The 15140-nt window shown below is 38.2% G+C and overlaps 1 protein-coding gene across 2 annotated transcripts in view; it reads right to left on the bottom strand.

Annotated features, from left to right (window-relative positions):
- The window catches only part of STK39 (serine/threonine kinase 39), a 265729-nt gene that overhangs the window by 163971 nt on the left and 86618 nt on the right, over positions 1 to 15140 (bottom strand). For both annotated transcript variants that reach the window (XM_063107085.1, XM_063107077.1), the window contains exons 6-8: positions 5774 to 5883; positions 5417 to 5518; positions 3169 to 3302 (exon numbers count right to left, since the gene is read on the bottom strand). In XM_063107085.1, coding sequence (XP_062963155.1) covers positions 3169 to 3302; positions 5417 to 5518; positions 5774 to 5883 — 346 coding nt within the window. The remainder of the gene's footprint in view (positions 1 to 3168; positions 3303 to 5416; positions 5519 to 5773; positions 5884 to 15140) is intronic.

Consider the following 15140-nt stretch of genomic DNA (forward strand, 5'->3'; position numbering starts at 1 on the left):
CACTCAAGGTTGACAAAAAACACACACTACTCTAAGCTAGCCTGAGAGTTCCTGCATTGGAGTAAATCTGTCCTGGTTCACTGTTCCTCTATGATATTTTTTTATTCACTGCCCAAAAGGTGCTCAGCAATACCAGGGCTTTGGTACCAGTCAACTGCTTTCAAATTACAAGCAGGTGATCTACATTCAGGCAACAGAAATAACAAAAATTAGTAAAAATCTTCCCTTCACTCTTCAATCTATTCAAATCTAGTTTTTGTTTCTGAAACTCTTTTCAGTGGGTCCAAATCATCCGCAAGTTGGATGCTCCCAATTGTCTCCAGTTGTTCAAAAAATAGTATTGAGTATATAATACAGACCAGACACTGGATATAGAGATAAGTCGCACAGATTCTCTTTCTAAAAAACGTACAACCTCTTGAGGAATTTTGGTGTGTAAACAAATAAATGTATACAGTGTAATAAGTGCTACAAAAGACATATCTTCCATATACTGTAGTTAGTACATAAATGTTGCAACAACTCCACTTGGTGAGGGAAAAAGGACAAATAATGAATGACAACCTCAATTCCCTGAGGACTTAGGGACTCCTCAGGCACGGTGCTATCTGCTGTGTGCACTATCTCACTTCATCCTCATAGCAATCCTACAAAGTAGGTCTTATTAGGCCCATTGTATAGACAAGGAAACCAAGTCACACAGGTAATGGATGATAAAGTATAGCTAGGAATCCCACCCAGAAGTATCTAATGCTAAGAAGATATGGCATTTTAACCAAGTATAGAAAGACAGTGGAAAGGGAACAGAGGAAGAGCATGAGCTCTTGAACAGCATAAGCAAAAGGCAGAGGGGACTGAACCTACAAGTATTCACAGTTTCTTTCAGAACTGTGCAGCGATTAAATGTTTACTTATCAATTTAGTGGTGAATACATATTTTAAAATTGCATCCTATATAAAATCTAATTCAACAATATTGCTTTTTTCCATTCTTAGATTTCATGAATCATTTTTTTCCAAGCTCCTTACATACATCTTCAATATCTATGTCTTTTCATTAAAAGAAAGAGCCACTTGGGAAGTTGATGCATCACTAACAGTCTATACCTGCTTGTTCCAGGGGATAATTGCATAATAGTGATATCTAAAAGAAGTCCTTAAGCTATTAATACTTTGTACATCAATAGGGTTGTTAAGAGGGTACTCTGAGGGAAAATTTTTGTAAGAATTTGAATAAATGGTATATGGATCTTTTCTAAATGTTTTCTGGTGGAATAGAGGGTACCTAACATTTAAGCTCATTTAATAAATAAAATCTGAAAACATTTTCAAGATTATTAAGAAATAAAAATGATCTACTAAATATAGGTATGTCAATCTAATTTCTTTTGACCAAATTATGAAGAAATATATTGTTATACCATTAAGTACAAGGGTACTTCAAAAAGTTCGTGAAAAGATTTGAATTGTCTTTTAATTCTATTTTTCCATGAACTTTTTGAAATAAGTATTCTCATACACTAACAATTCTACCTTACAGAACCATTTTCTTAAAAAGCTGGAATAGTAAAAAACTCATAAAAAATAAAAATAAAAGAGTAAAATAACTTTTTAAAAAAGCAGGAATTGTGTGACATTATACATCACAACCACTAGGTGGGATCTCAACTAGTTCAAGAATTACAAAGATCATTAGAAATAACCCACTTATAACTGGAAAGACCAGTACTTCTCTCACTGGGTTATGGAGGATCAAATTCTCTTTCCTTGGTGAGGTCAAAAATTTACTTTTAGAGAGGACAACAAATACAAGGGAAAGACAAGCAAGTGGTGAAGAACAAAATTAGAATCTAAGAGCATTTTCACCCAAAAGGAATGTGAAGAAATAACCCCAATGAAAGATCAAATAACTTTGGAGAGAAAACGAGGCCTTGAAATCAAATATAAAGGACAATTGAGATGTTTAAGCAGAAATAGTCCATAGGTATAACAAAATAATCATAACTTTTACAATAAATAATTTCAACATGCTTAATAGTAAATGGTCTTTAGACTTGGCTTCCAGGAGAAAGGTGATTGATGTGGAAAAGATTTAAGGCAAATTCAGTAAAAGTAAAGAAATGAAGAGAGCAGCTATAAAATTATGGATATTGTGTTTAATCTAGAGAAGGATAGCTTATTCAAACAGTAAGATACTGTGTTAAGGTAAAAGGCTTAACAAGTTTCATAAAGAATTCGAGATAAGAATGAAAGAATCATTTCTAAAAGCAGGGTCCTTCCCTGAAAAAGAAAGTTTCAGAAGAGAATTCAGTTATTACATCTTAAGACAGAAGTATCAAATTGGATCCCTAAGTGGGGGTTATAGAAGCCAGTAGCCTCTCAGAGGCTTGTCCAGGTCTATGTTAGTATGATGTCACACATAATCAAATCCCGGCAAAAGCCTGCGTAGAGTTCACATCATTCACGTTCTCCTTTATGTGATCAAGAATACCAGGCTCCATTATCACTACCCAAGATATTTCAAAGTCACAGATATTAAAAAGGAAGAAACGAACTCAGAAAATAGATACACTCCAGCGCAGGGCAATGCTCAAGAATAAATAGAAAACACTAAAGTTAACTTAAAGCCATTTGCTTCTGTTTATATGATTAATCTTTCTAAGGTAAAAATCTCCTTAATCTTCTTTACCGATAATCTTTTAAACAACACAAACAACTTGTTCTGCAACTAAAAGAAAGCTCATGCAAAATTCAATAGCTCTGCCTGGTTTAGGCTGGAGCTAGCAGGATATCCAAATCCTGAGAGGTCAGTTCAACCTACACAGTGCAGAAAATTAGCTCAGCTTCTGAATGCAGCACTGCCAATTTCTTTTGATTTCTGTTTTACTTCATTTCCTTTTATGACAGAGCCCACACCTAACAAGCACAGTGAATCTGATTAACGTCAAAAATTTCCCTCTGCCTCCCCCTCGTCCTCCACTCACTTCTCTCCCTCTTGGACCCACGCTGTCTTCCACTAAAAGGATGGGAATCTGGGTGCCAGAGCAGGGATTCCCTTGAAATTAGAAGCACTTTCCCAGTGTCCTCACACAGCCTTTCGCCATCCACAAACAAAGCTTTGTCGTAACTCAAACCAGGTCATTAACTCATCCACTAAGTTTGACATACCTTTTGGAAGGATCTTTCTGAAGACACAGTGAAAGCAATTTTCTAAAGGACTTGCCATACTTTTTCATCATTTCTTTATCTTCTACTCCTGTTTCTAAGGTGGGTGGATCATTTTGCAAAGTCAACATTAACACCTGCAGCAGAAACAAACGTGAAGACAAAGTCTCAGTATGGCAATTGCTACAATTAAGTCCTTAATTTTTCACAAAAGCATCAAAGACCATCCATAATTAGGTGCAAACATGCTTTCCCATGATTTTAACTTTTCAGAAATTGTGTATTCAAAGTATTCATTTTTCCTCTGCAAATCTATTCATGTACCCTTTAACCTTTTTGTTATTCCATTGATAGAACTTACAAAACTTCCTCTATGTGTTAAAAATGATCTCCCAAAAGGACTGGAACAGAGCTTTCTGGGAACTGTCTTTCATACCGCCTCCAGGAGCAAGTAGCTCCAGCACTGGCTGGTTGGGAAAGCGGGTGGCAGAGGGGAGAGGAAGAGAGGGTCAGAACAGCAGTGAACATTCATGTGTACAGGTCATTCATAAGAAAGGAACTGCCTGTACTCAAGACTTCTGTAACACATTACCAACCCTAAAAATAAAACCACAGCATCCCAGGAGGTAACATGATTTTTTTTTTTTAAATGAGAAGACATACAGAAAATTGCTAAAAAGTCTTGGCAAAATTAAAACAGCAAGAAACTGAAAGATAGCCAGAATATAACTGAGTTGCTAAAAACCTTAATTGGATCAAAAGGCCATGGTGCTTTTGGAGGGGGACAAGACAAAATAAAATACCACTTCGAATCAAAAAGGTAAAAATTCCACTCTTTCACATAAACATCAAAATTATTTGCTTAAAAAAGTAGAATGTGTAAGAAACTATTGACCTATGAAATGAATAAAGCTTCATTAATGTGTAAATCAGCCTCAATTTATGCAAGTGCTATACATGTCAAGACTCTTTTCAAACACTTTCAGATGTGTGAATAGATGAAGGATGAAAGTGACAGTTTACTGTTTGTGGAGAATAATTGCCAACAGCAGTGGGGGGCTGGCAGGCGGCAGGGGAACTTGTGTACTCTGAAGAAAAGTCCTAGAGGACTTCAGGCTGGGATTAGCAAGTGCAACTGTGGATTCAGATGGGAAACACTAAGAAGTGGAAAAAGAAAAAAAAAAAACAGGAAATAAGAAAAACTGAATGGAAGACAAGTCCTCAGAGTTGTTTCAGTCCTTTTGCTACAAAAGAACCCTTCAATTGTTTACACTTCAATTTTAACAAAATCAGGTATGTATACACACACATATATACATACATATATACTGAACTCTTAACTATGTGAAAAAATATATGTAGATATATAGAAATATATATAGAAAAACAATGAAATGAACTACACTAAAACCTTAACAGAGATCATCTGTGGTTGAAGAGATTATGAATGATTATTGTTCTTTATTCTTACTTGTACTTCCAAATTTTCTACAAGAATGTATTATTTTCTTAACAAGTAAAACTATTTAGCTTTTTTATCCTCGTGGATTTTTTTAATCCTCAAAATTTTTCCAATAACCATGAAATAACCATACACCATACTCTCTGTAAAATACCTTCATAATTTCCACTGAACTATTTTAGCCTCAAAATAAAATACAGTTGGGTAAATCAGCCCTGATACCATCATCTCAGAACTAAAAGAAATAATGAGGTAGGCCAGTTAAAAGAATAACAAAAACCTGAAAACAGTATTCAAAGCATATATTACTTCCTATAAACACTGTGGCTCACTTATATCAGATGAGTCGTCAACATTACACTATGAGAGCAGGGGTGAAAATGTTGTAGACAATTTTTTTTTTAAAAAGCCCTGAAAATCTGGGAAATCCATTTGCAAAGATGACATTGCTATAATCTATTTTTAGATTTTATTTGGGGACCCAGGGTTGTTCTGCTATCAAGAGTAATGACCAGCATTTGTCATAGCCATCAACCTTCATCGACCAATCTGATCACATTCTTTCCTCAGCTCTGTGCTAAGAAAGTAAAGCAAGCTTCAAAGCTGGGAACTTTACTACTTTTGTCCTGTTCTGTCCACTGAGAAAATCACAGAACATTCAACTCGGCTGCATTCCTTCATTAATTCTCCTCAGGTCTAAGAGAGAAATGACTATGCTTAAGAGAATTAGGGAACGGATTCCATCCAATCACATTTCAAATCCAACATAGTACTTCCAACAGTAATTACTTTCATAGGAGGATATTTGTGATAAGGCGCTGCTCCTGTTGCTAATTCAATGGCAGTTATTCCAAAACTCCACATGTCAGCCTTGAAGTCATAGCCTCTCACCTAGAAATAAGCCAGAAAAAAACACGATTACACAGCCGACATGTTACACATCACCAAGTCCTTATTATGCTGGAAATCCACAGCTCTTTACGTACAACTTCCACATTAGTTTGCTAGGGGCTAGCAACTGGGAATTAAATCTCAGTTACAAGATACATTCTACTAAAATGATTAACTTGAATGAAATGTTATTGTATTAATGATATGTACCATTGTAGTATGCCATTCAAAAAGTTTTTGTTTTTGTTTTTTTACCTGTTCCATGACTTCAGGGGCCATCCAACACGGGGTGCCAACAAATGTTTTTCTTACTTTATTTCGGGTAACATCACCCCCTGTTGCTAAGAATGCACTTACCCCAAAATCTGAAAGGGAAAAAAAAAACACTGAATTATAAGTATTGAATTATTGCTCATAAATTCTGACTTTTTGAACAAAGCTCTTCCTGGTGAGCTTTACAGTGGTGATGAATTTCCCCAAACACATTCATGGCACTCTCTCAGGGACACAGCAGGGCAGTCCTGCCATCTGCCATCCCCTACCCTTTAGAGAACACCTTCACAGGTAATGGGTCAGCAAGCCCATCAGTCCCAAAGCTCAGCACACCAAAATTATATTTTCTACTAAAAAGGAATCCAAAGTAATGAAAAATGATTACAATATCAATAAAAATATAAAACACATTCCCAAAGCCCTAAATATAAAGGGTCTTAGCTTTTAGGTAAGATTCGGTTTGGAAAATCATTTATAAGAATGCTACTGGAGGCAACAAAACTAGTATGTGGTATAGTAGTTCCTTTTTATGTTTTTCTTTTACTATGATTATTTTCTAGCCTCTTTTATTCCAAATCAATGTTTGGGAAGTTAATTTTTTTTTTTTAATAACAGATGAATAACATCCGTCTTTCATTTTCCTATGTCCCTACCTAAATATTACTCTCTAACACCTTAGCCAAAATCATAATGGCAACTCCACAAACCCAGGTTCATAAAGCCAGCACGTCTAGTTTTGTCCATGTACAGCAATCAACACAAGTGAGCACCTCAGTCAGCAGAAATTATAGTTTTTTTCAATGTTTGCTTTCTGGATAATTTTCATAAGTACAGATGGAATGGTTTATAAAATTAAACAATATTTTTCTTAACCCCCATTACATACTAGAAGTTCATTTTGTGAGAATATGAATTAGGCATACTGTAGTATATACATATAGGCATACATGCAAAAATCTTTGTGTGTGACAGTAGAAAAGGGAACACCTGGTGCTTATTAATGCAGTACTTCTGCTTACATTTCTACATAAAGGTTAAAACTAGTTAAAAAGTTAAAGTACCAACTACTCAGGACTAATATACTTATCGGTAGAGCCAAGTTTATACTGGATAGTGAGCTGGTAGATAATGATTAAAAAACTGTAGTCAACACCTCAAAAACACCACAGCACACTATGCAGTGTGAGTTCCTGCAAATTTCTCTCATGTAACTCTCCTTTGCTGGTCCCCTTTGTTGATTGTCAGGACCACGGCAATTACCAAAGAACAACCTCAAGTACAAACCAAGGTCAAAATATATTAGCATTTGCTGCAGGCCTATAATATTAAATTATGTAAATGTGTGACTTAATAACATCATAACTAGTTCCCTCAGTGGAAATGTATTGACTGTTTCATTTTATTTATATTTAAATTTACTCAGCTCCCAACAGGATTTCAACTACAAGTAAAAGGAATGAAAATTGACAATGGAGTCTTTGTTCTAGCTGCTACTCTCATATTAATATTGAGCAAAAGTAGATTTTGAAAAATTGCTATATAATGTAATTTGCATATATGTGTCCAACTCTAAAACTCTTTGAATTCTTATACTACAGTCAGAAAACTGAAGCCTTGTGAAAAGAAATCTCTGGAACCAGTCAATCAGTCTCCTGTGGGTGGGAGAAGATACAATTCATTCTCTTACAGAAGAGTTAAGTGAACTGAATAATTCATATACTATAGCCAGCTTAGAGGAAAAGAATATAAGACTTTCAAAAGTAACAATTTTAACTTAATTTATATTTCTGAAAAGAAGTTCAACAATGAATCAACATTTCATTTTTTATTATAATGATTTTGTAACATGATGATACTAAATAAACACATCTGAAAATAATTAAAGATACGGGCAAAAACTGCTTTAAAGAAAAACAAATTCTTTTAAACGTATTTGAAGCAACTCTGCACCTTAAAGACTCTTCCTAAAAGACGTAATCCAGATAAAAATCCATAGTTAACATTAGATATTTTTTCAACTCCTTAAAAATACTATCTGCTTACATTAGACATTTTAAATGCTGGAAAAACAGTTGCTGAGATTGATGTAGAGGAGCAATTCATTATTGACAATACTCCTTCAATATATCTTTCATGATTTGCATATTTATTCATAGCCTCCACTTAGAACACTCACTTAAAAGTCATAAACAGATGGTTAAATGTCTTTAAAGCTCAGAACAAAAATTCCAAAAGCAGAAAACACCAGTCCTAACATCTACTCACCCTTATGACTACAGAATAAATACACAATTTGCTCCCATGTATGGCTATTGTGTATGCAGAAAGATTTATATGTATTGAGAAACAGAACATTTTGACCAAAGTACACAGTGTGCTTATACAAATAGGAAAATTGGTATATTCTGTTGAGACAACTTACACGTGACAATGAGAACAAGGTAGCAGAGCAGTAAGCGTGAAAAGCCGCCCTTGTTGCCTACAGGGTACATGTATACAGCCATGGGGAACGGAGCCAGATACATACACTGGGTCAGGCACCATGATCATTTCTCTGGCAACATGGAATCAAAGGCTATGCACATAAAGTTGTTCTTACCACCCCCTAAATCTTCCTGCCTCCAGGAATAACTGGAAGATATGAGTAAAAGCTGCTTTAAGGGGAGGGGGGGGCGAGGGACCAGAAAGAATACTGTCATCCTAGTAACTAAAAGGCTCTAACATCTTTTGAATCCATCCACTTCTTTCCTTTCTTTCCTAGCCTTGCTTTAAACCATGATTACTTCTTGCCAAGATTCATGTGGCAGCCTCCTAAGTCCCCACCTCCCTGCTTTCCCCAGACCCAGGCTCTAGCAACCAGGCCTTTCTATGTCACAGACCTGAGCCCTCCTTAAGTCTAAAGGCTCCCTGCCATCTCAGGATAAAGTCAAAATCCCTTAGCATAGCACGTAAACCTGTCTCCCCCTTCCTCTCCCTCTTCTTTTTTTGTTTTTTTGCTTTTTACTTCAATTTTTTATTTTCTTATTTTTAATTGACACATAGTAATCATACATATTTATGGGGTACAGTGTGATACTTCTATTCTTGTATGTAATGTGTAATGATCAAATCAGAATGAGCACACCCATCTCCTTCAATTTTTTTTTAACTGTGGTATTTCCATTTATTTATTTTTCATATTCAAAATATTTTAACATTTACTTGCACATATTTATGGGGTACAGTGTGTTGTTTACATGCATATACTGCCCAATGATTCACTTAGGGTAGACAGCACAGTTTTGTACCATTAGCCCATCACTTTTCCTCCTCCCTCTCCCCCTTGCCTCCGCTAACCATTATTCTACTCTACTTCTATGAGAACCACTTTTTTTAAAATTCTACATATGAGTGATATATCATGAGGTATTTCCCTTTCTGTGCCTGACTTACTCCACTTAACATGATGGTTTCCAGTTCCATCCATGTTGCTACAAATGATAGGATATCATTTTTTAGTAGCTGAATAGTATACTATCGCATATATATATCACAGTTTTTTTAATCCGTTCATCCATTGATGAGCATTTAGGTTGATTCCATCTCTTGGCTGTTGCGAATAGTGCTGCGATGAGCATGGGAATACAGGTATCTTTTTGATATACTGATTTCATTTCCTTTGGGTATATACCCAGTGCTGAGATAGCTGGGTCGTAGGGTAGATCTATTTTGGATTCTCTAAGGAGTCTGCTCACTGTTTTCCATAGTGGCTGTGCCTCATTTTATTTCTAGTCCCAGATTCAGACCTTGAGCTCCAGCCCCACTAAATTACTTTTTATTCCCAGATTCCTTCATCTTCTCCTCCTCCCCAGTGTTGCTTTTACACATGATGCACCATCATTCAGATATATCGCTTCCCCCACTGTGGACAGTACCATAAGCAGAGGGCATTCTATATGTCCTCCTCAATGACAGCAGCACCTCTGGCATCCTGACTCTAGGTGATAAGCTTGATGTGCATCCATCAACTTTGCCTAATTTGTCATGTACAATTTACGTAACTTTGGCCATTGTCTTATTTGATATGTGACTGCTAAGCCTTAAGGAGGATCTGTAGGATTTGAGGTATAGATATCTGATTTGGAAAGTAGAAGATCTACCAGGAAACATTACAGCACTAACATGCAACAGCTGCGTATTACAGTGGTAGGCCCAAGACTAACTGCCCCTGCCCCCCAAACTGTGTAACTCCAGCAAGGAACTTAGCCTTTCTGGGCCTCTGTTTCCTTAAAAGCCTTCTTATTTAGACCTACTTTAATACTACTTTCATATTTGTAAGACTCTCCTACTTCTTTTTACCATGACAAACATTCCTTACAATAACTGTTGGGTAGATCAATAAGCTACTGTTCTCTGCCTTTTAATAAGCAAGGCAAGTAGGTGAAGGGATAAGCATTAACATTTTACAGTAGTAGATATGAAATATGAGAAAGATACATTTCTTTGGTGGGAGGACAACTGGCTGTGTTTTCTGACTTCAAGAATATAACCATCTAGGTAAGATAAGACATGAAAACTAGAGAGCAGAGAACATCAAATGCTGTGTTGTCAGTGCAAAAGCAGAGGGGCTATGAGCACAATGGTCGTGAAAGGCTACCCAAAGTGGGTCTTCAAGATGAGCTGAAAACTTGGGTAGGCAAGCCCAACAGGAAACAAATTCCAGACAAAGAAACAGCCTGAACAAAGCATGTATGTTGAGCAGGGAAGAAAAACTGTTTGCAAAGGTCAAAAACTCAAATGTCTCTGGGGGCCAGGCAGAAATATAAAGGAGAGAAGAGGGTCCTGAAACCAACAGCACAATCTCAGAGGCAAAAGGCGCTTACATGATACTCATCCTGTGCTGGGAGACATTCAAGAGCACTGGGCCCCGTGTGGAGCCCTGGGGCCCATTCTCAGCAACCTCCCACCCAGGTCTAAAGCAGGCTTCTACTACTGGGCTGGAGAAGAATGTTACCTATAGAAAAGTAGACCTGGTTTTGCCAGATCTCCCAATTTTCCCACAGAAGCCAAACATCAGGATCTTTATGTAAAAGCTCTCTTTTTGTTGTTGTTGTTGGCAACAAATTCAATTTTAAAAAAAAGAAAAGAAAAAACTGGACAAGCAATTCCTCCTGCCTAATTTAGTCTGCAAAATAGTCTGCCAACTGTGTTGTTATGATGTCTAAAATTTACCTAAAATACTTCAACGTATACCATGTGATAGTATGTTTGTGATACCACAACCCAGGTGGTCAGCTTACATGCTAACTAAGAATGCCCAGTGCTGTGGGGTTTTGGTGGCACTTGATCTGGGATACCAGGGGCAGCTGCTGGAAGTATATCTATTACCCATATCTAAATATAGATAGGTATGAGTCAGGTGAATGTCCAAAAGAGGTTATTATTAGGAAAAATCAAGACGTGTTGAGAAGCAAGAGGCATGTTAGAAACAAGCTTTCATTGGTGGGGGGAAAAAGGTTGTTAGCACACAGATAGTGGCTCAAACATTGTAGATATACTCCCCACTCCTGCATGAATAGAATAAAATATTCCATTCAGGCCCAAGTGTAGGCTAAATCCCTAACTGGTTCTATGTCCAGTTAGAGTCTTGATGCCAAGTACAAGGGTAAAAGAAAACGGCATCTGGAAGCTCAGCATGTTTGCCTCAAGTGAATTTTTCATCCACCTAGAAGGAAAGGGAGCAGGGATTTCCTTGAGCTTACAGAACAAGTTGTGAGAATTGTTTAGGGTCTTGCTTGTTAATGAATGGCTTGAAACTTGATTTCCTTAAAACCTGGGAGGGAGGCTGTGGGTAAGGAGCCAACCCTCACCTACCTCAAACTCCTACAGCATCTAGTATTATCTTTGAAAAGGAACCTGAGTTGTGCATGGAAAAAATTGGCTTAGGTAAATTTAACATTTGGTTAGAGAGCAATGGACTGAATGCTTGATAGTTCAGAGCTTCCAATAATGTATTTACAATGGGTTAAAAGAGATATTGATCCCTTCAGAGTTCTAAATGGCTGGTGGGGGTCTGAGGCAGTGGGAGTCCCCATAGTTTGGGGGAACCCTGAAAGTTCCCTTAAAAAGTGGGGAAACACTGGGTGAGATTGCTGCGGACTTCAACCACACAGTCTGAGCACCAGGTAAGGGAACTTGTATCTAATCGGATTAGCAACCAGGACTACCCTTGCACTCTCTCTCTAGAGAAGCAGAACATTTGGAAACAGTGACCATGCAGGAGTGTTGAAAGGAGAAAGACTAGAAGCAGAGAAGACCAAAGCCATAAACCAGGAGTAAAATCAACAGAGCCTGTATGTGAATAGAGACTCTGGAAATGGAAAGGATTAGGCAAATTCTTAAGAAAACATAATGACTTTGTGGATATTGGAATTGAAAAAGAAGAAGGAATAGAAAAGATTAAATGACTTGCCAAGGAACACATAGCAAGTTATTGAGAGTCTGAATAAAACCCACAGTCCTTCAAAAAGGCATTAGCTGTTTAGCCCCAGTCTCCGTTTTGGGAAAGTTCAGTGTATTTTTCCTTACTGAAAAGGAAAACAAAATGGAATAAAGGGGTTAATATTCCACAATTCCTAAGCTCTTCCCTGAATAAAGAGTAAGTTGTGATTACCCAACACAGAAAAACTAGTTTGAAGTTCCCTTGGTTAATCCTAAATGTCATATTTATATCATCAAAAACAATCCCTTTATTATTTGGTTTGATTCCAAGTTTTGTTTTTTCTTGTGGGAGACTCTCAAGACTTTCCTGCCAAAATTGAAATGCACTTCTGAACACCCAGGAACATTTTCAGGGCTGCCAGTGTCCAGCCTTCCTGAGTCCCACAGGTTTCCTTAAAATGCTATACCACCAATGCTGGATGAATAAAGAAGCATGTAAAGAAGTACACTGTGACTTAAGTTATGCAAAGTATACAGTAATGGGCATAAGACAGAACCAAATATTTTCTTAATTTAGTTAGGAACAGACTTTAGAAAGGTCTTTTTGGTTTGCTTTTTGGGTTTTTTTAACAATGTATTTCATTCTTTTCACATTGTTTTTATACTAGGATGTGTGTCAGTGGTGCAGCACCTACTTACGGTCAGCACACATAGGGTGTACACAACAGTATGCATGGAGTGGGTTTAGACACCCTGGGCTTACACAGTTTTGATTTAGACACAATCCTGGCCTTCTAGTGAGAGCAAACATGGGAAAATACATTAATTTAAATAGAATGACTATTACATGACCTGAACAACATGAATAGAAGAAACATGCTTCTATCACAATATACTACACTCAGAACTAAAGATGTCATCTTCTGCTGGTAATTCCCAATGATTTCCTTGGCAAGAGAAGGTAAAACACAGATCAGAAGAAGTCACGGCTATAGCAGTTACAGCATCAGAGACATACCTCTTCCAACTGCAACCCAGCTTACTTCTTCCATCCAGAATAATCTCCCTAACGTGCAGTTCTGAACATAGCACTCTCTGGTCAAAATCTTTCTCCCTCCAGGGCATTTGAATATAACAAGGAAGCCCATCCCTGGCCATAATTTGGCATGTTCTAACTGCAGTGCTTGTGCAATTATCACATACTTTAGCAAAGTGCTTTTAGTTTCTTTAGCTGACCAAATCACCATTTCTTAGTTTCATGTTTTTAATGTATAATTAAACCCAGCCTTTGTCTACCAGTTTTTGTTTTATTTTTGTTCTTAAAGTAAATGGGAGCAACTTTTCACTTTCCTGGAGCCTTGCCATCCTCAGAATGTCATCAGACCTCTGGGCACAGAGGGCCAAGTCTGAAAGGAAACTAGGGGAGAGCTGTCCTCTCCCTCCCACCTGCTTGGAAACCCTGCAACTGAGGTAAGAGAGAGCAGAGACAGCGCGGTGCCACTCGCAGGACTCAAGAGGACTCAGAGGAGGCAGAGGGAAACCTCAAGTTCTCCAGGAGGACGCCGCACCTCTGGTACCTACACCCTGCTTGGCAGAACTTAGCACAACCCAAGGCAAGAAGTAGAGAATGCAGAGCCAAGTCTGGACGTGGCAAGACCTGGGCCAGCAGCCACCAACACTCACTGGGCTGGTTTCCTTCTTGAAATAAAGCCACTTTGCTCAGAGGGGTAACTTTCTCTCTGTTATTGTAGTGATATATCAATGCACCCATGACTGCTAACCTAAACTGTCAAGGGGACAAATCGTGACACACAGGGCGTAAGTGTATGTGGCCCCCATTCAGAGGTGTATGGTGGGGTCCTGACCTTTTCTAGTGAGTCTCCCACCAACGATCCCCAAAACTAAAAGGGAGATGAGAGGCATCAGAGAGGACACAATGAATACTGAGGAGACCCTTTGGAATTAAACACAAGAGTGTAAGTCCCAACTATACCCCTGCTTCTTTACATAACTTCTTGCAGCAACAGTTTCACAAGCTTTAAAATGGGGAGCTTAGCAGAGAGTAGATTCTCAATAACGTCAGTCCTTGTAGCACACACTGCTGGTTGACCACCTTTCTCTACCAGAATCTTAGTTTTGTTGGCCAGGCCTCAGGGGATTAATCTTACTGACTAGGCCCATCGCAGTGCTGGGCCCCCTTCACCAGTGAATGGCCTGAGGGTCTACCCCACTCCTGGCCTGTGAGATCCAAAGGGAATACAGTACAGGCTCCTGTGGGGCAGTTTTCTCCTGAATAAAAGAACTACCCCACAAGGCTCCTCTGCTTTCCACTCCCCTTCCTGCTTGGGGACAGCCATGTGGAAGCTGGGATGCTGGGAGTGAGAGCAGCCCAGGAGGATGGGTGCTGCCCCACATACTGAGGGTGCAGAAAGGAAAGCAGGAAAGAGTCCATGACCTTTGTCATGTCCCTGGGTCTCTGCACCAACCCTGGAACCAACTGTCCCGTACTTCTTGTTATGTGAGATAATTAACTGTCTTTGTTGTTTAATCTCCTGTCAAACAAGTACTCTGTTACATCCAAAGGCTCCTTCACTCTTACAGTCACCTGCCTTTCCCCAGTCCAGCCATGCTTATTCATATTTCCTGACTGCTAAGGGTTAACCATTGCATCAGAGGCCAAAGTCGTTGCAATCCCCAAAAGGTCTTCATAAAAATCAGCAAGAAAACAGTTTAGCATACTGTGCAATTGTGGATTTTAAAACACCTCCAGTATTAAGCATGGCTTTTAATGCCACAGGCACAAATCAAAACAAATAAATGCAGAGGCATCTCAAGGGGGGAAAAGAACATACTGCAAGAAGAGTTTAATCTCTTTTTGCTGATAGTTGCTGTGCGGGGCTACACTCACATAAACCTCCAATAAACAGAT

Source organism: Cynocephalus volans, chromosome 1, assembly GCF_027409185.1.
Source record: "Cynocephalus volans isolate mCynVol1 chromosome 1, mCynVol1.pri, whole genome shotgun sequence".
In the NCBI taxonomy this organism is placed as follows: Eukaryota; Metazoa; Chordata; class Mammalia; order Dermoptera; family Cynocephalidae; genus Cynocephalus; species Cynocephalus volans.